Below are 27,611 nucleotides of genomic sequence, written 5' to 3'. Positions count from 1 at the left end.
TGTATGTTAGATGTTGTTGCTTTTTTAGTGTTTCTTTGTGGATCCACTTACCTTTGATGAAATGAAGCATGTAAAAGACCCTCTGGATAATTACCGATGCTTGATAAGGAGGCTGAGGCGAGGAGGAATAGGATCCAGGCACTGTTGGGGAGAGCCAATGAAGTGGCACTCTTTCAAATTTCCCAGTATTACTTTGGAAGTTCTGGAATTTGAGAAATGAGAAAGCTTTAGAGAAAATTAAGGAGAACAGGGTGGCCATTTTCAGGACTGCATAAGTAAATGCTTATTGTTTGAGGCAAAGTTCATTTTGTCCCAGCAACACTAGAGCAGAAATGTAGCACACTGGAGAAAGATTTTAGTGGTGTAACCACATTTTTGGGACTTAGAAGAGGAGTCTGACCAAAATGACAGTGAAGCAGAGATGGGATTGTGCTGTGTTTAGTCATACTTCCACTTCTCTTTGTTACATTTTTCTACCAGTCACTACATACATAATGTCAGACTTTTTAGAACTTTAACATCTCTTATCTCATGATCCTCCCAGAGATTCTGTAAGGTAGAGTGTGCTGTTTTACATTTTGGGAAACCATGGCATGGTAATGATGTAGAGATATGCACAAATGGAATGTGAGCTCCTTGAAAGTATAGACTACCTTGCTTTTCTCTTTGTTTCCTTATCAGTTAGGAAAGTGCTGTGCACTTAGTAAGTGCTCAATAAACGCTTTTCATTTATTCATTCCTTACAATTAGGTAATAAAGGCACTTGTATACTTACTTCAGTTATGCCTTTGAAGCCCAAGCATAAAGAGCTTCCTTCTAAGTAAGATCTTATTGGGGGGAAAGTAGCTAATTAAAGCCTTTTTAGAGTCTTAGAAACTGTTTCAGAATAGATTTTTTAAAACCCTTACCTTCCATCTTAGAATCAATACTGTGTATTGGCTCCAAGCAGAAAGTGATAAGTGACTTACCCAGGGTCACACAGCTAGAAAAATGTCTGATGCCAAGTTTGAACCCAGGACCTCCCATTCTTGAGCCTGGTTTTCAATTTACTGAGCTACCTCCCCAGAATAGATACTAATACAATATCTTCAGTTTCCAATGCGCTAAATCTTTGGAGACAATTTTTTACTTTTCTCCATTCTTTAGCCTCAGTCAATCAATTGCACTGAACTTCTTGCAAAATAGATCTAAATATCATCCCATCTCCTCCATGAAGCCATTTTAAAGTAAGGAAGATGGTGATAGATGACATCCTAATCCCCCCACCCCCCAACATTGTCAGCTCAAATAATTCCTTCTTCACTCTCTCTTGCGTAAAATACTTGTAATACTTGTAATACAGGAGCCCACAACCAGCTGATCAAGATATACTAGTATATCTCCAATCCTTACCCAACTGATGGCAATTCATTGGCATTCCCAGAGGTAAGAACAAGTCTGGCAGCCATTTGCTTCTTATTCCCAGGTAATATATACTATCAATAATTCCCCACTCTTTTCTTAAAAGTCAGCATTTTCAGTGACTCTTCTACCCCAAAGTTTAGCTGTCAACGTCTCTTTATGTCCTTATAAGTTTTCAAAGCTTTGGGAAATGAAAATTAACCCCTCTTATAAAAATCAGGGACTGCTGTCCTACAATAATATAAATGATTTTATGTATTTAATATTCTTAAGAGGTAGTCCAGGGTATGTATGTCTTACTATGTATGCATGTGTATGAAGCAAAGTCTTATAGTCATAAATGTATGGAGACCACATAAGTATTTATTTGATTTATTTTATACAATGATCAGTTCGGTTCCACTTAACTAATATTGTACCTTAGAGGAGAGAGAAATGTAGTCATATTCTATTGGGTATTCATTATTAAAATGAAATATTCCTATTTGCAGAAAAGGTTTCATAAATAGCAATAATGTTTTTTAACTTTACAAAGTTTTAGCATTTGATCTTTATTCATAACAGTGCTACTAGGTAAATAGTCTTGCTTCTGGATTTGAATCCTTTTCCTGTAATTCTGTCCTTGTCATTGAAAAAAAACAAAATAAGGAAATTTTCACTTCTACCCTTTATAATCTAGCTTCTGACCTTAAAACTTAGCACAGTGCCAGGTACATAGTAAACACAATAAATGTTTATTGATTGATTATCTTTCAACTGTAATTACTTTCTCCAAATTACCAGTTACCACTTAATTGTCAAATCTAATAACCTTTTTCAAACATTGTGTAGTGTTAGATGATATTGACCACTTCTTCCTCCTAGATATTCTCTTGTCTCTGGATTTTTGTGAGACCTCTTTCTCTTGGTTTCCTACCTACATATTCCTTCTTAGTTTCCATTGCTGCAGTATCATACATATCCTGCCTTCTGCTGGTGTATTCCAAGGTTCTCACCTAGATCATTTGCTTATCTTTGTCTACTCTCTGCTGTTTCACTTGGGTTCATTTGTCGTTCCCACGTAGAGAACAATTGGGTCTACATATCCAAACTATGCCTTTTTCCTAAGTTCCAAATCTACATTCTCAACTATCATTTGGACATTTTGAATTGGATTTCTCATAGGTATCTCGACCCAAAATGCTCAAGACAAAACTCATCATCTTTTTTCCAAAACCCAACCACTCTAATTATCCTATTTCTGTCAAGGGCACTACTTTTCCAGGTTTGACCCTTTGGAATATTTGTCTCTTTGGAATGTTTTTTTTTTCCCCCCATATCTAATCAGGTACCAAGTCTTAATGATTCTACCTCTGCAACATTTCCCTGATATATTTCCTTCTCTCCACTACATGATTACCACTATAGTAAAAGACTTTATCACCTCTCACCTATTGTAGGAGCTTCTTAGTTAATCTCTTTGCCTCTGATTTCTCCCCTTTCTAGTCCACCCTCCATACAGCTGCCAAATTAATATTTGTAAAGCACAAGTCTCACCATTTTACTTCCTTTCTCAGAAAGTTTCAGTGACTTCCTATTGTTGCCTCTAGGGTAAAACAAAAATTCTTCCCTTTATAATCTGGCCCCAGTCTTCTCTTTTAGACATACTTACTATATGCTAGTCTCCTTCAAGGTCTCACAGAATACATTCTCTGATCTCTGTCTGTGTCTTTGAACAGTTTGGTCCTCCATTTCTGGAACCCTCTGCCCCTTCTCATCTCCACCTCTAATAATTCCTAGCTTTCTTCAGAGCTCACCTCTCATGCCATCTCCTATAACCGAACTTGATCCCTCTCCAGTGCTGGTATCTCCCTTGCCAAATGTATTTACTTTATACAGGGTATCCCAAAAATCATAGTGTAGTTTTAAGTTAGTAAAACTTAATTGGAGACTTTGGGAACATAGGTGTATGGTTTAGAAATACTGGTAGTCAAAACCTAGTGGAATTTTGTGTCGGCTACAGGAGGGGTGAGGGGGGAGGGAAAGAACATGAATCATGGAAAAAATATTCTAAATTAATTAATTAAATTAAATTTTCCAGAAAAAATAGAAATACTTTTATGCATGCATGGTATTTTTCTCAATAGCATGTAAGCTCCTTGGGGACAGGCAATTTTATTTGTGTCTTCATATCCTCAGTACTCAGAATTGTAGGTGCTTAAGAAATGATGGAAGCAGGATAAAGTGAAGGTGAATGGCTGAGGGAAAGCACTAGGGAGTAGGAGGGAGGGAAGAAGCATTTTTTTTAAAAAGGCTTCTTTCAGAAAGTGTTACTTTAGCTGAGTCAGAAGCTAGGGAGAAAGTTCTAAGTATAGAGGATAGCCAGTAAAAATGACCAGAATCTGGAGATGGGATGTCTCATTCAATGAATAACAAGGAGGCTAGACCAAATGGGGGCTGGAGGGGAGTGAGAAAGGAGAGGGTTAGGAATAGGGATGAGGCAAGGGATCAGTATGAAAAATATAAGAAGACTAGAGAGGGAACTGGTTTTGGAGGGCTTTGTAACCAAAAAGCATTTTATATTTGATCATGGAGGCAATAGGTGGCCACAGATAGTTTGATACTTTTTTATCTTGATCTAAAATATTTGGTCTTTTTCAAACTTGCCTTCATATAATATAAAGTAGCAGAGCTAGTGGACTGAAATGTTTTATCAATGGTCTTTTAAAAAAAACCTTATTGTTGAGGCAGCTAGGTGGTTCAGTAGATAAAACACCAGCAACAAACCAATATAGCCTTTCTGCAAATGCTGCTCTGGCTTTATTATGTTCAGAATGATAATGCAAGCTCTAACTGCCTCCCTCTGGCTTATAGGACCATATCAGCCATGATGAAATGTTCTCCAATATGCAAGATCTGGGAGATTGTGAACAGTCTGTGCCTGGAAGTGGGGGACAGATGGTCAGTAGGACCATTGTTGTTTCACTCATCGGTGGAAATGCCTCTATTGAAGGCTTTGAGGGTGAAGGAACAGATATCACTGTAATCACTGGAGTTGACATAGTAATGAACCATCATCTGCAAGAAACTAGCTTCACAAAAGAATCTTACAAAAAGTATCTCAAAGACTTAATTAAATCAAATCAAAAGCAAACTTAAAAAACGGCAGACAGTGGGAGCTATAGAACAAATCAAACATCCTTTGCTAATTTTAAAAACTATCAGTTCCTTATAGGCAAAAACAGGAATTTAGACAGCATGGTGGCTCTGTTGGACTTAGGTAATGATGATGTGACCCCATTTATGATTTTCTTTTAGTTGGTTTGTTGTTCAGTTATGCCTGATATTTTTGTGACCCCCATGGACCATAATACTCCAGGCCTTTCTTTTCTCCACTCTCTCCAACTCTGTCCAAATTCATATTTGTTGTTTCCATGGTGTTTATCCATTTCATCCTCTGCTGCCCTCTTTTCCTTTTGCCTTCAGTCTTCCCAATAATAGTCTTTTAAAAAGATATATTTTTTATTATTTTATCAGTTACATGTAATAATAATTTTTTCTTCCTGAAGATGAGAAGCAATTTGGTTTTGGTAATACATGTATGATCATGCAAAATATATTATCATATTGGTCATTGTTGCAAATTATATACTCATATAAAATCAAAACACAAATAAAATAAAGAAAAAATAATATGCTTTGATCTGCATTCAGACCCCAAACTCCAGCAATTCTTTCTCTGAGGATGGATAGCATTCTTAGTCATAAATCCTTCAGAATTGCCCTGGATCAATGGATAGCTGAGAATATCTAAGTCTTTCCCAGTTGATCATTGTACTATATTCCTATTACCGTAAGCACATTCAGGGTCTTTTCAAATGAGTCTTGCCTTCTTTTTCATTATGTGGCCAAAGTATTTAAACTTCATCTTCAATATTTGACCTTCCAGTGAATAGTTTGAATTCATTTTTTAAGTATTGACTAATTTCATCTCCTTACTTTCAAGAGATTCTCAGCTTTCCTTAGAGTCCAACTCTCATACTTATACACTGCTATTGGAAAAACCATAGATTTAATTACACTGACTTTTGTCAGCAAAATGATGTCTCTGCTTTTTAGTTGCTCTTCAGAGTTGGCCACAACTTTTCTTCCAAAAAGCAATCATCTTTTAATTTGATAGCTGCAGTTGCCATCTGCAGTGATATTTGAGCCCAAGAATATAAAATTTTACATTGCTTCCATTTCTTCTCCCTGTTTGCCAGGAGATGATTGGACTTGTTGCCAAGATCTTGGTTTTTTTTTTTATGTTTAACAACTTCAAGCCAGCTTCACACTCTTCTTTTTCACTGTCATTAAGAAGCTTCTTACTTCTTTACTTTTTGCCATTATAGAGTGGTATCATTTGCATATCTGAGATGGTTGATGTTTCTCTCAGCAATCTTAACTCTTGCTTTTGACTTTTCCACCCTGGCATTTCATATGATGTGCTCTGTATGTAAGTTAAATAAATAAGGTGACAGTATACAATTTTGTCATATTCCTTTTTCAATCTTTTTTAAAAACTTATTTATTTTTAAGTATTTTTCCAAGATTATACATGATTCATGTTCTCTCCCTCACCTTTTCTTTTCTCCATCTCAAAGCTGACAAGAAATTCCACTGGGTTATACATGTATTATCACTCAATACCTATTTCCATGTTATTCATTTTTGTAATAGGGTAGTCTTTTAAAACCAAAACCCCAAGGCTCTTTTTCCAATCTTAAGCCAATCAGTTTTTCCATGTTCAATTCTAATTGTTGCTTCTCTTTTAAAATTTTAAACCCTTGTTTTCTGTCATAGAATTGATGCTGATTACCAGAAAAATGGTAAGGACTAGGCAGTTGCGGTTAAGTGACTTATCCAGAGTCACACAACTAGGAAGTATCTGAAGTCAGATTTGAGCCCAGGATTTCCCAACTCTAGACCTGGCACTCTATCCGTTTTGCTTTCTAGATGTCCCCTAACCATTGCTTCTTTACTCATAGAGGTTCCTTAGGAGACAAGTAAGATGATCTGGTACTTTCCTCTCATTGAATATTTGCCACATTTTTTTTGTGATCCACACAGTAAAAGGCTTTAATGTAGTCAATGAAATAAAACTAGATGTTTTCCTAAATTTCCTTACTTTCTCCATAATCCAGCGAATGCTAGCAGTTTCATCTCTAATTCTCTGCCTCTTCAAAAATCAGCATGCTCTTCTGGTAATTCTCAGTTCCTGTATTAATAAAGCCTAACTTTCAGAATTATTATTTTTTAAACACCTTAACTTCCATCTTAGAATCAATTATGATTTTGGTTCCAAGGCAGAGGAGCGGTAAGGTAAGGGTGGGGGTTATAAGTGACTTGTCCAGAATCACACAACTAGGAAGTGTCTGAGGCCAGCTTTGAACTCAGTATTTTCTGTCTCTAACCCTAGCTTTTAATCCACTGAGCCACTTAGTTGTCCCCTAGCTTGCAAAATCTCAAGCAAAACCTTGCTTGGTGGGGGGAATGAGTGCAGTTGTTTGATAATTTGAACATTCTTTGGCATTGCCTTTCTTTCTTTAGGCCTCTGTTGAGTTTTCCAAACTTACAGGCATATGTAGTTCAGCACTTCAATAGCATCATCTTTTAAGATTTTAAATAGCTCAGCTAGAATACCATCACCTCCACTAGCCTTAGTGTTACTGATGTTTCTTAAAGCTCACTTGACTTCATTCTCCAGGATATCCAGCTCTATATCAAAAGCCAGAGCATTGTGATTATCGATCATGTTAAGATCTTTCTTGTATTGCTGTGTGTATTCTTGCCACTTCTTAATCTCCTCTGCTTCTGTTAAGGCAGATACCCTGGGGTATCTGTGCAAGGAGTAGTAACTCGGTTTCATTGAGCTATACAAGCTCCTCCACAGGTCAGTGACTCAGGAGGAGAAAGATGCCCCTAGAAATGGAGAAAGGTTAACAGATAAAGCTTATTACTTTGGATCTCCTTGTCATTATTACTGGCTACTGCTTTTTATCATCTATACAACACCAAGGCTTGGGAAAACTTAGACTGGTATTATGTTGAGCTCTATTCATTTATTTTTTTACCTTGATTTATTTGGAGTGAAAGCATTGTTTTTAAAAATATGTTATGTAGATTGTGTAAAATAAAATGCATTTAACTCTTCCCCTCGAAAAAGCCCCACAAAACCCCACATAGCCACATCTGATAGCATACTCATAATTCCACTCCTGTATTCCAGTACCTTTTTGATAAGAAGTAAGGAATGTCTTTCAGTGGAATTCTTCTGAAGTGGTAACTAGTCACTGCATTGATCAGAGTTCTAAAAACTTCTAATATTGTTTTCCTTTATACTGTTGTGATTATTGTATAAACCATTCTCCTGGCTCTCCTTATTTTCTTCTCCATCAGTACATATAAATGGTCCCAGCTGTCCTTAAATTCTTCATATACATTGTTCTATATGGCATAATAATTATCTCATATTCATATACTGTATTAATCTTACACATTCTTAATTTTACAGACACCTACATTTCCTCTAGTTCTTTGCTGCTGCAAAAAGTGCAGTAATACAGATTTTGGATTATATAAGACTTTGCTTCTATCTTTGATCTACCTAGGTTATAAACCTATTAGTAGTATTTTTTCACCAAGAGATATGTATAGTTTAGAGATTTTTATAATGCCATTCTAAATTATTTTCCAGAAGAATGATTTGATCAGTTTTACATTTCCTTCAACAGTGTTTGAATATATCTGTTATATACAGAATGTTTTCGATATTGACCGTTTTCATCTTTTTGCCTATCTGGATATGAGGAGAAACCTAAGAGTTCTTTTAATTTGCATTCATTTTATTATCGGTAATGTGAAACATTCTTTTTAAAAAATATTATTGATACCCCATATTTTTCTTTTGAAACCTGCCTGTTCATATTCTTTCATGAATTCTTATCTTTTGGGGACTTGGTATATTTTCAGTTGATTTGCCATGCCATCTATAGTTTTCCAAGTATGCATTTGGGGAGGGGACTTTAGCATCAGGACTATAAGTAGACCTATTCAAAGACTTAAAAAAATTCCTTCTTTCTCTGGACATCAGAGAGTTTCTGAGTATCTGAGAGTTTTCTCACTGTTAAAAAAAGGAGATTAGACTACATAATCTGCAAGGTCCCCTCAAGTTCTAAATTCTGTAATTGTATGAGTTTACTCTCAGCACATCCATAGGCATATTTCTCATGTAGCAAGAAATGATATAGACCCTCCCACTGTACAAAAGGGGGAATCCAAGTATAGGATATGGATTTTAGCATCTCAGAGGAAATATACTTAGTACTCTCTGACCTTAAGAATGGGAACAGTATTTCCTTCAACTCCTTTCAAGTTGAAGTTAGTTTTGCACTCCACTCCTTGCTTTTTTGCAAGGTATTCATTTGACTCTTTCTGAACTTATGTGTTGAGATTAGATCACTTTCTCTAAATTTCTTGTCTTGTCAGTAGTTTTATAATAAGTATTTGAAACTTTTCATTAGCTCCTGATAAATCAGAATATTGCTATGTATAAAGCTAATGAAAGCTTCCTTTGATCTATTTAGTATTTATCTGACCAGTTTTTTAAAAACAGAGAATAATTTTCCTGTTGTTGATGATGCCTCGGGTTCCCTTCTTGAAGGTGTGTAATTTATGCAGTTAAGGACAGTGATGATTCTCAGATTTAAACATCTAGCCTTATTCTCATGCCTAACTTCCAGTCTCCAGCTGCCTATTGAACATCTTGACCTGAACGTCCCATAGAATCTTCAACTAAATATGGCCCAAACTGATCTCATTCCTTTTTTTTAAAACCTTTACCTTCCATTTTAAAATCAATACTATGTATTGTTTCCAAGGCAGAAGTTTGGGCTAGACAATGGGGGTTAAGTGACTTGCCCAGAGTCACACAGCTGAGAGGTATCTAAGGCCAGATTTTAACTTAGGACCTCTTGTCTCTAAGTCTGGCTCTCAATCCATGGGACCCCCCAGCTGTCCCTGATCTCATTACTTTCTCTCCAAAACCCTGCCTTTTCTTAACTTTACTGTTACTGTTGAGGGTATCACCACTGCCCCGAATCACCCAAGCTTACAATCTAGGTGTCATTCTTGATTCCTTTCATCTATCTTATCCAATCAGCTGCCAAAGCCTGCCAATTCTAGTTTGTAACATCTCTCCTATACATCCCTTCATCTCTTCTGATCTTGCTGTGACTCTGGTGCAGCCCCTCATTAGCTTAAACTTGAACTAATGCAAATAGCCTACTGGTTGGGCTGCCTGTCTCAAGTCTCTCTAAACCATTTCATTCTTCATTCAGCTGTGATCTTCTTAAAGTCCCGGTCACCTCCTTATTCAATAAACTCTAGTGACTCCCTGTCACCTTTAAGTTCAAATATAGGGGGCAGCTAGGTAGCACAGTGGATAGAGTACCAGGCCTGGATTCAAAAGGATTTGAGTTCAAATGTGGTCTCAGACACTTTAGCTGGGCAAGTCACTTAACTCCCAGTTAGCTAGTCCTTGCCCCCTTCTGTTTTGGAGTTGTTACTAGACCGGACACTAAGGGTATTTTTTTTTTAAGGAGGAAGTCAAATATAAAATCCTTTGATCAAAGCTCTTCATAACCTGTCCTCTTCCTCCAGTCTTCTTTAATCGTCTCCCCATGCACTGGCATTTGCTATTCTTCATACAAAACACTCAACATTCAAGCGTGGTATGTTTTCGCTTGCCACCTTCATAACTGGAACTCTCTCCCTTTTCATGTCCTTCTCCTGGCTTCCTTCAAGTCCCAGGTAAAGCCGCACCTTCTACAATAAGCCTTTCACAATCCCCCTTATTGCTCTTGCCTTCTATCTACTAATTTTCTTCTGTTTCTCCTGTTTATATCTTGTTAGCACAGAGTTGTTTACCTCATCTCTCTGATTAGACTGTGAGTTCCTAGAGAACAGAGACTTTTTTTCCCCCTTTCTTTGTATCCTCAACCCTTAGAAAATACTTAGCATGTAAGCAATGGCTTAATAAGTGCATATTGGCATGACTTGTAGAAAGAGCAATGAATTTAAAGTCCGGACCAGTTTAATAGCTATTTAACCTTGATGAGTTTCAGTTTCCTCACTTGCAAAATGGAAAGGCTGAACTAGCTAGATCATGTCAAAGGACTTCCAGCCCCAAATCCATTATGTTCCCTTGTTCCTCAAAAGACACATTTACCTGGTGATAATATTATTAAGGAACTTTTCTTTCAGTAAAATAATTCATAAGTGAAAAAAATTATCTTGGTTATTATTTAACTTTGTGAATACAATTTCCTTAAGTTGACTTGTGTTTTCTTCTTTATGTTATTCCTAAAACTGTTCTCTAATCCTAGGAATCTATTTTAACAATTGCTATTTTTCCTCTTGAAATAAAGTATAGGTTACCTGTAAGTATTCATTTTCTGATGATGCTAAACTAACTGATCCCTTCTCATATCTCAGAATGTGGATATCACAGCTTTTCCTCAGATAGAGGCATATAATGTCTGCCTTCTTCTTGTCTCCCTTTTCCTCTTGAAAAGAAATAATGGTAGGCCATTGAGGGTTTCCTTGTTCAGGAGCTTGCAATGAGTTCTGAACTATATGGACTGGTCTTACAGCTTACAGGTGAAACTAGCAACTTTCCAATTGATCTTCATACAGGAATAGTTGTCCCCAAAATATTGTTTTTTTTCCTGATTATCATCAAACTATGTGAAAGGTAAGCCAGCTCTTACAATTTTTATTTCTTAAATATAGCTTATAATTTTATCAGAGTAAAATAATCTATTCTTCTTGCTTAGGTGTTTTTTACATCCATAACTAAAAGCTAATTAATACCATCTCTAATTTTTGTATATTCAACTTGATTTGTACAGCCTGGGGTGGGGATGGGGGTGTCAGTAATCATCTCTTAGCTCTCATAGTCACCCATTATCTTCCCAAGAGAGCCTTTCATTTTTCTTTTAAGCTCTCTCTACTACTTAGCAAGCTTAATGACCTCTCCCACACTGTTAATTTCATAGTGATTGCCACACAGGAATATTACAGTTATTGGTTACTTCCTAATATGTTCCTCTAAGCTTCTCGTCAACATTCTGCTTCTAAGTAGACTAGTTAATGGCAGTATGAAACAAAGCCTGAGACTGATTGTAGGCACTCAGAATACCAGGTTTATTTGTTCAAGATGATTTACAAGCTGGAGTGTGCCCCTAAAAAGATAGCCTTTACAAAAGCAAGATGAGGGCATTTTGAATAATGCTATATTTAAATTGAAGAAAATAGTGATGTGCCTAAAGAAGATAGAAAAGGAGAGGGAAGGATAATAGCTGTTGAAAGATAACTTCTAAGAATTTTAAGAGGTATCATGTAGAAGATTCTTGAGGTTGGCAATTGGGTGAAAGAATGGAAAAGCCACAGTTCCTTCATCTTTTTGCAGAAAATAAGACTGAGTTTCTATGGATTTAAGATAACTAAAATGGGAAGAAATTAGAATAAAGGGAAATGACTGATTTCATTACCTCTATGGCCAAACCAGAGAAAGACTGCCATTATTGAATGAAAAAGTTGTTAGAGTGAGAACAAAAGTGTAGTGTAATGAATTCTGGATTCACTGCTTGTTGGTAGACACTGATGGATTTGCTGCAGTAGGTATATACCACTGAAACCAAAAAGCCAAGTAGAGGCTGGAGAGCTTACAAAGATGTACATGTTCACTCCCATTTTTTCCTCCTTTGGTGTGTTATCTAGACCAGTATTTTGTATTCATCTAATTTTTGTGTTGATTTTAGTATGAGTAGGGAATTCTGAATTGTGAAATTATAGCCCTAAAGCTGAAAAGGGACCTCAGTAATTTCCCCATGTTCATATTGCCATTAATTATCAGAGATGGGATTTTTAACCCAGGTCCTCTGGTTCCTGATTCAGGGCTCTTTTCCATTGATCCACATTCTCTTCCCCTGAGATGGTAGAAGAATGAAATACTAAGTGGAAGTTTTGGGTTTATAGGTAGTTAAGAGAGACAGACAGGGGGGAGGGGGGAGTGGGGAAAGGCGAGAGACACAGAGAGGGAGAGAATGAGAATGTGTTTATTGCTCTCTACCTCAAAGATTAATAATGGGAAATTTTTCCTGTTAGAGTACTTTAATGTGGGTAGGGATGGTTGAATCCATTTCTACTGAGAGCTAGTATTTCATGTATGAAAGACAAATGGTTGTGATTTAGAACTAGCTTAGCAATATATCTGTTTCTTCACACATCAGAAGATGACAAACGAAGCCAACTGTTCTATGAGAAATAGGAACAATAACAAAAATATAAATCGCTTAAATTCCGTAAAAGTGAGTGTGATCGTTAAGATAAATTTTAGCCAGTTCTAAGGAATTTAGGAAGGGATTCACACTGAAACACTTAATTGCTGCTTTTCTAAGTTCGAAATTACTAATCTATTGCTGCCTTAAAAAAAAAACAAACCATAGTATCTCAGTTTCCCTATTTACATATGCTTTTTAAATTAATTCATGTCAATTTTGAGCATTCCTTAATCTGTGGCTCTTTTTTTTTTAAACATTTTAGAACTGGAATGGCCGAATATCAATCACAAATTCCAAGTTTGAAACTGGATGATTCAGTTATAGAAGGAGTAAGTGACCAAGTCCTTGTGGCAGTTGTGATCAGTTTCGCTTTCATTGCTTCATTGATATATATACTTTTAAGGTGAGATTTAATGGTGAAGATTGAATAATACATATTTTCAAGGACCATTTAAAGTTTGTAACTTCTGATAATACATATCAAATGTAAAATTCAAATAACCACAGTAAAAAAAGGTGGCATATCTTTGCTCACATTCTCATCCATTCTGGACATTGCTGCATGTTTTTCTTCTCATAGGCTCTTTAATACATTATTTGAAACATTCAAATTTATTTTAAGTAAAATGTCAGTGTTCAAGGGTATGGTTATTTTTAACCAACACTTCAAAAATTAGGAAGAAAATGGTGAGTAATTAAGTGTAGGTCATAGGAAATTCACATAGAGATTAAATGGCTAGTCTAGGGTCAGAAAGCTAAATGTCAGAGACAGGATTTAAACTCAGGCCTTCCTTTCTCCTAACCTGGCATTTTATCATCTATGCCACATCATATAATGTATAAACATTATTGAAATAGAGCAAAGGGAGAGAGAAATGATGTTATTATATTGAAATTAAGATCAAGGATTGTAATTTACTCAGGAACAATACTTGCAATGATCCCTCAGTTCTCAAACATAGAACTTGATGCTTGGAAAAATAATTGTGGCTGTTTTTATAAGGGTGTATCCTCTTAGATTTTTCCTACTACACTAAAAAAAGGCCACTCTGTCATAGGACATAAGATGCCTTGAAAAAGGAAACAGATATATACACACACACACGCGCGCCCATACCCATATTATACTCTGCTGGCCAGTGATGATTTGGGGAAGAGACACAGACAATCACTCAGGTTATGGAAATTTCTCTCTGACAACCTCAGATGATAGGACCAAACAGAGCTAATAGAATTGTTTAGACCTACCATTGTATTTAAAGAATATGTACATGACAACCCATAGACTTGAAAATGGAGAATTTTGGAGAGAATACAAAAGGAGGAAAAATAGAAACAGCATTGTTGTGAGATTATACAGCAGACTCCTTTGATAAAGGATATGATGTACTATGATTTACCAATACATGTTACAAAATTGGTTATTGGAGCGAGATAAAATAGTGATGGGTGAACTTCAGCTATCCAGATTTCTTCTGCAAGGCACATTCTGCTAAAAGTAAACTTGTCCAATACATTCTTGACCTGCATTTCTGACTACTTACTTTTTAAGATGTTCAAAAAACAAGAGTGGGAACTGCTATTGTGTTTTTAATTCTGATTAATAAAGAAGCACTGGTTGGTTATATGAACATAATTGTAACTTTAGGAGAATGTGACCTAGATAATAATAGCCAAGGAAGGAAATGTTTACCAAGACATCAATTTTAGACCTATGTTTTCCAGAGTTTATCTATGGCAGACTTTAAAGAAGTCCACAAAATTTTTACAGACAAAAGGTCTTTCACAAACAGGTGCATGCACCTGTGCTCTATATACTGCAGAAGAGTGCTGGACTTAGAATCAAGAAGTTATTTTGTTCAGTCTTTCATTTCAATAATGTCCAACTCTTTGTGACCCCTTATGGATTTTTCTTGGCAAAGATACTAGAGTGGTTTGCCATTTCCTTCCCCAGCTCATTTTATAGATGAGGAAACTGAGGCAAACAGGGTTAAGTAAATTGCCCATGGTCACACAGCTAGTAAGTGTCTGAAACCAGATTTGAACTCAGGAAGATGACTCTTTGGAATGAGGAAGACCTGAATTGGAATCTTCTCTCAGACACTTGCTATGTGACCCTGGACAAGTCACCTAGTCTGTGTTTGCCTCAGTTTCCCTAACTGAGGATGATAATAGCACCTACCTCAAACAGTTGTTGGGAAGATCAAATGAGATAATATTAATAAAGTACTGAGCACAATGCCTGGCACATGGTAGATGCTATGTAAATTCTTATTCTGAACTCCTTAAAAACTTTTAATCTCAAATTGACTCATTGTGTCCTTTTTCTCTGAGTTCTGTTCTACCTCTTCCCAGCTCTTGCCATCAACTACCTTAGTTGCTAAAAGCAACCAATATGGGTAGTGAATTTAGCCACTTTGTTGTTTCATGGCCTACTTTTGAAAAAAGGAAAGAACAGAATGATAAAAAGATTAAAAAAGAATATAACTAATAGAGCAGCAGAGCAAAAGAGAGCACTAGTGAGTGAGAAGAGGCTGGTGGATTTTAATGACAAAGCTATCATTGAAAATGGTAAGAGGGCAACTAGGTAGCTCAGTGGATGGAAAGCCAGGCCTAGAGATGAGAGGTCCTAGGTTCAAATCTTGCCTCAGACACTTCCCAGCTGTGCGACCCTGGGCAAGTCACTTAACCCCCATTGTCTAGCCCTTACTGCTCTTCTGCCTTGGAACCAATACACAGTATTGACTCCAAGACGGAAGGTAAGGGTTTAAAAAATAATAATAATAATAATAATTCTAACTAAGAATTACATTGTTATATATATTTAAAGAAACTAAAGAAGAATGAATATTCTCCAGGGAAGTCAGCTTGTAGTAATCTCTAACAAATTGGTAATCTTAAGAAAATTTGGAATTCTACTAATATCTGACAAAATTGATGTTAAACTAGATAGTGTTAATATCTATAAACAATAAAATTTCATAATGATTAAAGGTACCATAGATAATAAAAACACCTAAACTTTGAAATATTTACCATAAATTACAATGATTAACAGACAAGTTTATTCAAGGAAATTACTAAAATTTAAAATGAGTAAAAAGAATTCACAGTGAACATAAATACTTAAGAAAAGTAGAGATTTCAATCCATTCTTTGGGCCATTGAGATTGAGAAATGGATGAATGTGTACAAAAATAGAGAATAATCAAATTGACACAAAAGAAAACAAACCAGTATCAGACGTTACCATTAATCAACTACTTTTCAAATAGTATTAAATCAGATTAATTCACAAATTAATTCACTCATACCATCAAAGAAGTAATAGGTATATTAAATAAACTATTTTCAACAAAAAATGGAATTCTATTTAACTCTTCCTATATAGCTATAATTTTTATTTCTAGACTGACATAATGCAGAATATGAAAGCTGATGGCCAACGTTACTAATAATTTTTTGGCCTAGACCTGTGTGATTTCATATTTACAATAAAATGTCAGTAAATTATACACAAAATATTATTCATTATGTCTACTAGGATCTATAGTGTGAATATAAAAGTTTCTTAGGAGAAATATAATCCTTGATAAAAGTTATTTTTAACAATATATAATTATATTAAAAGAGATAGAAAAGGATTTGATAAAATACTGCATGCTAAAAAAAAAATTCCCTCATACTTCCCCTACTGCATCCATTAAGAAAGCAGGAAAAACAAAACTTTTTACAAATATGTATAGACATGTAAACCTGAAGAAAGAGAGAAAGGAAGAAAAGAAAATATCTGCACTGAGGCCCTTACTTCTCTAATCTGGATTTGGAAGAGATGTTTCATCATGATTCTTTTGGAATTGTGATTGGGTCAGTGTATTGATCAGAATCACTAAGTTTCAAAGTTGATTATCTTTACTATATTGCTTTTATTGTATAAATTATTCTGGTTCTGCTTACTTCAATTTCCATCAATTCTTATAGACCTTCCCAGTTTTTTCTGAAACTATATCCATCAAAATTTCTTAGAAAAGATTACTCTAAGAATTAAGCCATTGCTTCAAGTTTGCAAGACTAGGACTCAAAAGTTTCTTATTTTGCCTTACAGGCATTTTGCTTGAAATTTTGATAAAGTAGGTCCATATTAAGCAATTACAATACCTTAGCAATGCCACTTGTTCCATGTGATATAATTTAGCTACAGAAGTAATTTTTATGAATTAAGAATAAGCATGTACTTAAAAAAAGAATTATTTCTAAAAACATGTAAGCCTTAAGCAGTTTTGCCTCTGTTAAAAAGATATAGACCTAGGGAGCAGCTGGGTGGCTCAGTGCATTGAGAGCCAGGCCTAGAGACAGGAGATCCTAGTTTCAAATCTGGCCTCAGACACTTCCCAGTTGTGTGACCCTGGGAAAGTCACTTGACCCCCGTTGCCTAATCCTTACCACCCTTCTGCCTTGGAGCTAACAGAAGGTAAGGGTTTTTATTTAAAAAAAAAAAAAAGATACAGAACAGGGGCAGCTGGGAGGTGCAGTCTATAGGGTGCGAGGCCTAGAGTCAGGAAGACTTATCTTCTTGAATTCAAATTTGGCCTCAGACACTACTAGCTCTGTGACCCTAGACAAGTTACAACTTTATTTGTCTCAAAAAAAAAATAGAACAAGGGTTTAAATAAAATAGACATCTAGGTACAATTTTGTATCTTTATTATTACTTTATACTTTATAGGCTTCATAGCTTAATCCAACACTAGTATTTTTCCCAGACTTTTAAAAAGCATTTATTATGTATTTACTATGTGCCTGGCTCTGGGCTAGCTCTAGGGACACAAAGGAAGGCAAAAGATGGTCCTTGATCTCTGGGAACTCACAGCCTAAAATAAAATGGAAGACAACATGCCAGCAACTTTGTCCAAACAAGATAGATACAGAATAAATTTGAGGTAATCTATGGAGGGAAGGCACTAGAATTAAGGGGCATTAGAAAAGGCTTCTTGTAGGAAGTGGGACTTCATCTAAGATTTAAAGGAGGCCAAAAGATGAACATGAGAGAAAGAGTTCTTTCTATGTGATCCTAGGCAAATCACTTAATCACTGTTGTCTAACCCATACCCCTCTTCTGCCTTTGAGACATACATAGTATTGATTCTAAGATGGAAAGTAGGGGTTCTTAAAAAAAGAAAGAAAAAGAGGTCATGGCATGTGGGGACACTAAGTGCAAATGCCCACAGGCTAGAGGTGATGGAGTGTCTAGTGTGAGGAAAAACAGGGAGGCCAGATTGGGGAGGAGAAGGAATAAGGTATAAAAAGATTGGAAAGGCAGGAAGGGGCCAGATTTGGAGGATTTAAAAACCTAACAGAGCATTTATATTTGACCCTGGAGGCAATACAGAGCCACTAAAGCTGATCAGATGGGGCTAGGGTGGAATAACATGGTCAGACTTGTGCTTTGGGAAGATCATTTTGGAAGCTGAGGGGCTAGGTGGTGGGAAGAGGGGGAGTAGAAGACTTGAGGTAGAAAACCTTGCAGAACTCTTTTGGAATAGTCTGGGCTTGAGGTGGTAATGAATGCTGTACTAGGGTGTTAGCCATCTCAGAGGAGAAAAGGGGAGTCTATTCAAGAAATTTTGTAGGCATAAGCTGAGGGGTGGAGTGAAGACAGAGGCTTAGAAGCAGCAAAAGTTGATTCCTTTGGGAAAACCCTTCCACATCAATCAGAAACAAAACCCTGCAAGGGGGAAAGAAAGCCAAATCCAACAAGAAGACAGATCAATGGTACCTTGCTGCTCAATTCAACTTAAAAGTTATACAGAGAAGGTTGAATTCTTGGGTTTAAGGAAAAGAAAGAAGGAAGGACCCAGGGCCCCTCACTCCCATGTACTGTGCTTAGACTTGGGAGGTCGGTAGGATCTAAGGACAAGGGTTCCAGCCTGGAGGAAATGCCTTGCTACCACATCTATGTAAGACTCAGGGCTCTGACCACAACTAAAGGAGAGGGGCAGAGAGGAAGGCAGCCTGGTTGCAACCTTCAGACACCACTCCTACATCTTAGGCCTCTGTGTCTGGAAGTTTTGTTCTCAGGACACATTGAGCTCTGCAAATCAGCTCAACTGGCTTAATCCAGTTTATCAATAGAGCAGAGAAGAAGCCTCCAGAGGGCAGAAAAGCTCAATCTCCAAACAGAGAGAAAGCCAAACTCAACCAGAGCGAGCCATGGATCTCTCTTACTCGATCCAACCTGAAAGGTACACAGATAAAGTTGAATTCTCAGGTAGAAGGGAAAGAACCAAAACCCCTCCCCCACCTACTGTGCTGAGACTTTGGTAGGAATTCAGCTGACTAGGATCCCAGAGTGAAGGCTGCAACCACAACAGAGTACCTTGATACCACCATGGGAAGCTCAGGACTCTGACTGGGCAGCTGACAAAAAGGAGTAGAAAGGAGGACCAAGGGTAACTATGTTCAGCCTCTACACATTCACTTTCACCTTCAACCTCTGCTGACAACTGGGGAAGATTTGGCCTCAGGGCACATTAATACAACAGCTCAGCTCCATCAGCCAAATCCAGTTAATCAGCAGAGCAGAGAAGAAGCCCCTTCAGGGCAGAAAAGCCCAAACTCATAGATTCAGCAAATAAACAGAGGATCATGAATACAGATAATAAGGAGGGGGAAAGAAGGAAAAGATATTAGTAAACAACAGAAAAAGAAATTAAAATCAACAGCTTCTATTCAGATAATGAACAAAGAAAAAGTGGAACCAAGGAGAACCAGGGAACACCAAGCAAAAACTCAGAAACTCCAGCAACTAGGACCCAGGCATGTGAAGAACTCAAAACACAATTAAAAAAAAACAATTAAAAGAGGTAGAAGACAATTGGGAAAAGAACTTAAAAAGCAAAATAGGTAATCTAGAAGCAGGCACATGAACCAAAAAAAAGAAAATAGTGTCCTTAAAGCCAGAATTGATGAGCTCGAAAATGAGGCAAAGATAGTAAAAGATAAAAATAATGACCTACAAAGAAAAATAGATCAAAAGGAAAAGGAGGATCAAAAAGCCAGGGATGAAATTCAGTCTTTAAAAATTAGAATCGAATGACTTCATAAGGCAGCAAGTGTATTTAAAAAAAAAATTGAAATTCAGGGAAATACGAAACACCTCATTGATAAAACAATAGACTTGGAAAATAGATCCAGGAGATACAAGTTAAGAATTATTGAACTATCAGAAAATCATGACCAAAGGAAAAGCCTGGACATCATTCTACAGGAAGTTATCCAAGAAAACTGCCCTGAAATTATTGAAGAAGAGGGTAAAGTAGAGATTGAAAGAATGCACAGATCACCTCCTGCATTAAATCCCCAATTGACAATGCCCAGGAATGTTATAGCCAAGTTCTAGAACTTCCAGAACAAGGAAAAGATACTACATGCTGCTAAAAAGAAACTATTCAGATAGAATGAAGCCACAGTCAGGATTACACAGGACCTAACTGCATCCACACTAAAGGACTGGAAGTCATGGAATATGATATTCCGGAAAGCAAGAATCAACTACCCAGCCAAATTGACTATATTCTTGCAGGGGAAAGTATGTTCACTTAATAAAATAGAAGGTTTCCAAGCATTCCTGGAGAGAAAAGACCAGACTTGAAAAGAAAATTTGATGCCCAAATACAGAAATCAAGAGAATCACCTAAAGGTAATTAAGAAATGGGAAAAAATGATGAAGGGACCCAGTAAGTTCAAATGATTTGTATTCTATATGAAAAGATGATATTGGTAACTCTTAAAATTTGTCATTATCATTGGGGTATCTAGAAGAATATACTTAGAGGGTATAGTGACAAACTATAGGATGTCTCTATATATAAAATTAGGGGTAAAAGAGGATAATACTAAGAGAAATGGGCAAAGAGTTAAAATAGGGTAAATAAGTACACGGGGGAAGGAGAAGCCCTAATACAATGGGAGGGAGGAAAAGTTTGGCAACAGGTAATACTTAAATCTTACATCCATTGATATTGGCTTAGAGAAGGAAGAACAGTCAGATCCACTGGGGCAGAGAATTGTATGATGCCCTATAGAGAAGTAGATGGGTAATAAATGGGCTGGTGGAGAGGGGAGCAATACAAGGGAGGGAGAGGTTCAGGGGTCATTTAAAAGGCACTATAGCAAGAGGGGAATAATAAGAGGGGAGGGGCTGAGAAGGGGAATAATATAAGGGAGGGGAAAGGGGGGAAACAGACTAAAAGTGAAAAGTGGGAGGGGATGGTAAGAGGGATAAGAGAAAAAAGGCAGAATCAAAGGAGGAAGTCAAAATGGAGGGGAATACACAGTAATCATAACTGTGAGTGTGAATGGGATGAACTCACCCATAAAAGGAAGCAGATAGAATGGATTAAAAACCAGAATCCTACCACATGTTGTCTACAAAAAACAAACTAGAGGCAGCTAAAGGTAAAAAATGGAGCAGAATTTACTGGGCTACAACTGAGACAAAGAAGGCAGGCATAGTAATTATGATCTCAGACAAAGCTAAAGTAAAAACAGATTTGATTAAAAGAGATAAGGAATGTAATTATATTTTTATGAAAGGCAATGTAAATAATGAAGTAATACCATTACTCAACATCTATGCACTAAATGGCACCACATTCAGATGTTTAAGGAGCTTAAGGAGGAAATAGATAGTAAAACTATACTAATGGGGGATCTCAACCTTCCCCTGTCAGAACTAGATAAACCAAATCAAAAAATAAATAATAAAGAAGTAAGGGAAATGAATGAAATGTTAGAAAAATCAGAGCTAATACATATCTGGAAAAAAATTAAATACAGATAAAAAGGAATATACTTTCTTTTTAGGAGCACATGGCACATATACAAATATTGACCATGTTCTAGGGCATAAAAACATTGCAGGAGGAAGCTGGGTAGCTCAGTGGATTAAGAGTCAGGCCTTGAGATGGGAGGTCCTAGGTTCAAATCTGACCTCAGACATTTCCCAGCTGTGTGACCCTGGGCAAGTCACTTGACCCCCATTGCCTAGCCCTTACCACTCTTATGCCTTGGAGCCAATACACAGTATTGACTACAAGTGTACAGAAGGTAAGGGTTTAAAAAAACAAAACAAAACAAAAAAACCATTGCAAACAAATGTAGGAAAGCAGAAATGATAAATGCAATAGAAATCATAATCATAAGGGGTTAATGGAAAAGCAGTTTTAAAATTAATTGGAAACTAAATAATCTAATTATTCAAAACTGGTGGGTCAAAGAACAAATCAAAGAAATAATTACAGATTTCATTGAAGAGAATGACAATAAGGAAACAACATCAAAATCTATGGGATGCAGTGCGTATATCCACAAATCAGAGAGGATTTGAATTGACCATGCAACTTTAAAAAACCCTAGAAACCAAACAAATTAAAAATCCCCAGATAAAAACTCAATTGGAAGTCTTAAAAATCAAAGGAGAAATCAATAAAATTGAAAGTAAAAGAACTACTGAACTAATAAATAAGACTAGGAGCTGACACTTTGGAAAAAACAAATTAACAGTATCAGAGATTAAAAGGGTCACCTGATCTCTAATGAAGAGGAAATTAAGATAATTATTAAGAGCTATTTTGCCCAATTATATGGCAATAAATATGGCAATCTAGGTGAAATGGGTGAATATTTACAAAAATATAAATTGCCTAGGTTAACAAAATAGGAAATAGAATACTTAAGCAATCCTATCTCAAAAAAAGAAATTGAGCAAACCATCAAGAAACTCCCCAAGAAAAAATACCCAGGGCCAGATGGCATCATAAGTGGATTCTATCAAGCATTTAAAGAACAACAAATCCCAATATTATACAAAGTATTTGACAAAATGAGCAATAAAGGAGTTTTACCAAATTCCTTTTATAACACAAATATGGTACTGATTCCAAAGCCAGGCAAATTGAAAACAGAGAAGGAAAACTACAGGCCAATCTCCCTAATGAACATAGATGCAAACAATTTAAATAAAATATTAGCAAAAAGATTACAGCAATTTACCAAAAGGATTATTCACTGACCAGGTAGGATTTATACCAGGAATGCAAGGGTGGTTTTATATTAGGAAAACCATCCATATAATTGACCACTTCAATATCCAAACCAACAGAAATCACATGATTATCCCAATAGATGCAGAAATAGCTTTTGACAAAACACAACACCCATTCCTATTGAAAACACTAGAAAGTATAGGATTAGATGGGCCTTTCCTAAAAATAATAAACATATTTTAAAATATTAGCAAGCATCATCTGTGATGAGGTTAAGTTAGAAGCCTTTCCAATAAGATCAGGAGTGAAGCAAGGATATCCATTGTCACCTCTATTATTTAACATTGTTCTAGAAATGCTAGCAGTAGCAATTTGAGAAGAAAAATTAAAGGGATTATAGTAAGCAATAAGGAATCTAAACTAATATAAAATGGAGATTTTGAACCCTAGACTTCAATCCCCAGAAGTCCTTGGTATTTCCCAAAATTCCCTATAATCTCACCTGAGCCTCCACCTGGGCGAGGTCACAATTAGTATTTAAACTGGCAGTAACGCCTACCTTGGCCTCTTCTGCTCAGCCATTTGCAAGATGTAATAAGTAAACTTTGAATGGGCTAATAATAAGCCCTAAGCACGTGGTTTTCTTATTTTGTATTTCTTTATTCCTTCATTTCTAATAATCTTTAATAAACCTCATAAAATATAATATTTCTATTACTAGAGAGTAAATTTAATTTTTACACTGTCACTTTGCAGATGATATAATGGTCTACTTAAAGAATCCTAGAGAATCAACAAAAAGGCTAGTGGAAATAATAACTTAAGCAAAATTGTAGGGTACAAAATAAACCCACATAAATAATAAGCATTCTATATATTTCCAGCACAACTCAGCAGCAAGAGCTAGAAAGAGAACTTCCATTTAAAATCATCCTAGACAATATAAAAAATTTATGAATCTATTTGCCAAGACAAACCCAGAAATCATATAAACTCAACTACAAAACACTTTCCACACAATTAAAACTGGATCTAAATAATTGACAAAACATTAATTGCTCATGGGTAGGATGAGCTAATATAATAAAAATGACAATTCTACCCAAATTAATTTACTTATTCCATGCCATACCTATCAAACTATCAAGAAACTTTTTTATAAAATTAGAAAGTTATAACAAATTCATTTGGAAGAACAAAAATCAAGAATTTCAAGGGAACTAATAAAAAAATGTGAAGGATGGGGGGGCCTAGCAGTACCAGATTTTAAACTATACTATAAAGCAGTGGTCATCAAAACAATATGGTACTGGCTAAGAGACAGAAGGGAGGATCAATGGAATATATTTGGGATAAATGACCTCAGCAAGATACTGTATGATAAACCCAAAGAGCCTAGCTTTTGGTATAAGAACCTACTATTTGACAAAAACTGGTGGGAAAATTGGAAAACAGTATGGGAGAGATTAGGTTTAGATCAACATCTCACACCCTATACCAAGATAAATTCAGAAAGGGTAAAGGACTTTAATATAAAGAGGGAAATTATAAGTAAATTAGGTGAACATAGAATAGTATACCTGTCAGATCTATGGGAAAGGAAAGAATTTAAGACAAAGCAAGAGATAGAGAATATTACAAAATGTAAAATGAGTAATTTTTGTTACATTAAATTAAAAAGGGTTTGTACAAACAATACCAGCATAATTAAAATTAGAAGGGAAGCAACAAATTGGGAAAAAATCTTTATGACAAAAACCTCTGGCAGAAGTCTTAATTTCTCAAATTTGTAAAGAGCTAAGTCAATTGTACAAAAAAACAAACCTTTGCCAATTGATAAATGGACAAGGAAAATCAATAGGCAGTTTTCAGATAAAGAAATAAAAACTATCAATAAGCACATGAAAAAGTATTTTAAATCTCTCAAAGAAATGAAAATCAGAAAAATTCTGAGGTACCACCTCACACCTAGCGGATTGGTGAATATGATAGTAAAGGAAAACAATAAATGTTGGAAGGGTTATGGCAAAATTGGGACACTAATGCATTGCTAATGGAGTTGTGAATTGATCCAACCATTTTGGAGGATATTTTGGAATTATACCCAAAGGATTTTAAAAGACTGCCTGCCCTTTGATCTAGCCATACCACTGCTGGGAGATAATAAGGAAAAAAAAGACTTGTACAAGAATATTCATAGCTGTGTTCTTTGTAGTGGCAAAAAAAAAAAGATAACGAGGGGGTGTCGATCAATTGGGGAATAGTTGAACAAATTGTGGTATATGTTGGTGATGGAATGCTATTGTGCTCAAAGTAATAGTGAACTGGAGGGATTCCATGTGAACTGGAATGACCTCCAGGAACTGATGCAGAATAAAAGCAGAACCAGGAGAACATTATACACAGAGACTGATACACTGTGGTACAATCGAATGTAATGGACTTCTCTACTAGCAGCAATGTGGTGACCCTGGACAATTCTGAGGGACTTATGAGAAGGAACACTATCCACATCCAGAGAAAGAAATGTGGGAGTAGAAACACAGAAGAAAAACATTTGATCAATCATGTACTTTGATGGGGATATGATTAGGGATGTAGATGATCACTCTATTGTAAATATGAATAACATGGAAATAGGGTTTGAACAATAATACATGTATAACCCAGTGAAATTGCTCATCAGCTCTGGGACGGTGGGGAGGGGAGAGAAAGAACATGAATTATGTAAAAATATTCTAAATTAATCAAAAATAAAAATAATAAATGTGCTTTTAAAAAAAAAGATTTCGTAAGATAGATTTAATAAACTGGTAACCATTGTATGTGGTGAGAGAGAGTGAGGAGTCGAGAATGACAGCTATATAGGTTGCCAGTCAGGTGCCTGGAAAGATACTGGTACCCTCCACAGTAATAGAGAAGTTGGGAAGAAACACAGATAATGAGTTCTGTTTTGACTATGTTGAGTTTTAGATGCCTATAGGACATCCACATTGAGATGTTTGGTAGGCAGTTGGAAATGAGAGACTAGAGATTAGGAAAGTTTAGGATTGAACAAATGTAAAAATAATCTGCCTGGAGATGATAGTTAAATCCATGGTAGCTGATGAGATTACCCAAAGAATTGGCAGAAAGGTAGAAGACAAAGCCCATGGTTAACATTTGAGACCTGGATGAAGAACTAGCAAAGGAGACCGAGAAGGAATAGGAGAGAACCAGTTGACAGTGCCATAAAAACCTAGAGTGTGAATGAGTGAAAGACTACAGAGGTAAATAAGTAGGTTTAAGAAAAGGCCATTAGATTTGGCAATTAAGAGACCATTGGTAATTTTGGAGAGAGTGTTTTCAGTTAAGTTATAAGATCAGAAGCTAGACTGCAGAGTATAGAAGGTAGAGTAAAGGAAATGGAAACAGCAATCGTAGACAGCCCCCTCTAGAAGATTAGTGAGTAAAGGAAGCAGACATACAGAATGATGGCTATCTCAGACAGATGGATCTAGTGAAGGATTTTTAAGGATGAAGGAAGAGTGTATTTGTAAATAGTAGGAAGAGCCTATAGACAGGGAGAGATCAAAGATGAGAGAGAGGGAGCTATACAGGGGGCAGGCAGCTGGAGCAAAAGAGAATGACATGTCCGTTGCCAAGAAGGGCCACCTCTTAAAGTGAATTGGCATAAGTAGAAAGTTGTAAAAGGCATCTTAATGATAGGGGAGGAGAGCTTTCCACAAATGGCTTCATTTTTTTCAGTGGATTTTGAAGTAGGGTGCTCAGCTGAGAAGTGTGGAGTATGGGGAGCTATGGAAGATTTGAAGAGGGATTAAAAAAAGTTTGGAAAAGCAACTATGGGGAGAGTGATTTTGAATTAGTGAGGCATGAAAGGGTTAACTTTCCTTAGGACGGGTCTAGTTGAGATTATGTATCATAAATTTTACAACTTCAGCTTCTTATATATTCTCAACCTTTTGGTGAGGGGGTGGGGAACACTGCAGCAGAATTTCAGGCCTGCTTAGTACCAAAAGCTCAATTTTTTTAGCTTCTGGTGGCTGATCAGTTACCTCAGGCACAAATCCTCTATCTGCCTAAGCTATTAAGAGTACATATAATATACAGCCTTTTCAAGTGTTCAATCTGTCCTAAGAATTACTGTATCTTCTCTTTAGGTACAGATGTCTTTATGCCTTGGTGATCTTTTTCTAATCACAAGAGAAGTTTTCTGACCCCAGAGAATATTCTCATAAGAGTTATTTATTTATAGCTAATAACTGCTAATTTAAATTTGCCTTAGCATCTTATAATTTTTACAGCCTGCTTTTAGAATACAAATGATTCTCTTTTTAGAGTGTCCAGTAACAAACTAAGTTGTACCAGGATATTACTTGTCTAAAAAATATATTTAAACAGAAAATCAAAGACTTAAGGGGCAGCTAGGTGACTCAGTGGATTCAGGGCCAGACCTAGAGATTGGAGATACTGGATTTAAGTTTGGCTTCAGACACTTCCTAGCTGTGTGACCCAACACATTTATCTTGTGTTTAAAATAGTGTTTTTAAATAGCCTCTAGGATTCCTGTGGATTATTGACTTTATGCCTACCTTTTTTCTTTTTCAAACTAATGCCAACATTTTGTCTTAGTTCCCATTTCTAAAATTGAATAACTGCCTAATGTGGTAGCTCTTCATGACATAACAGGGAGATCTTGTGGATTTTTACTAGACATTTAATTTTAGAAAATTGACCCTGGCCATATGAAATTAACCCAAAAGTGAAATGAAACCTCCTAGATCCCCTTTCCTTGGCTTCA

At 36.2% G+C, this 27,611-nt stretch overlaps 2 protein-coding genes and 1 pseudogene across 8 annotated transcripts in view; 2 read left to right on the top strand and 1 right to left on the bottom strand.

The window, feature by feature from the left end:
* RNF170 (ring finger protein 170) overlaps positions 1 to 27,611 on the top strand; it is a 54,166-nt gene that overhangs the window by 2,112 nt on the left and 24,443 nt on the right. For all 4 annotated transcript variants that reach the window (XM_007476420.3, XM_007476419.3, XM_007476418.3 and 1 more), the window contains exon 2: positions 13,027 to 13,167. In XM_007476420.3, coding sequence (XP_007476482.1) covers positions 13,034 to 13,167 — 134 coding nt within the window. In that variant the 5' untranslated portion in view covers positions 13,027 to 13,033. The remainder of the gene's footprint in view (positions 1 to 13,026; positions 13,168 to 27,611) is intronic.
* Positions 1 to 27,611, bottom strand: part of HOOK3 (hook microtubule tethering protein 3) — a 174,883-nt gene that overhangs the window by 130,214 nt on the left and 17,058 nt on the right. For all 4 annotated transcript variants that reach the window (XM_056813626.1, XM_056813625.1, XM_056813627.1 and 1 more), the window contains one exon: positions 52 to 202. The gene's annotated coding sequence lies outside the window, so the exon portion shown is untranslated. The remainder of the gene's footprint in view (positions 1 to 51; positions 203 to 27,611) is intronic.
* Positions 143 to 13,020, top strand: LOC130456540 (translationally-controlled tumor protein-like; annotated as a pseudogene).

This window comes from Monodelphis domestica, chromosome 1 (assembly GCF_027887165.1).
Source record: "Monodelphis domestica isolate mMonDom1 chromosome 1, mMonDom1.pri, whole genome shotgun sequence".
NCBI lineage: Eukaryota > Metazoa > Chordata > Mammalia > Didelphimorphia > Didelphidae > Monodelphis > Monodelphis domestica.
The sequence above is the reverse complement of the archived record's forward strand: the minus strand, read 5'-3'. Positions and strand labels throughout refer to the sequence as shown.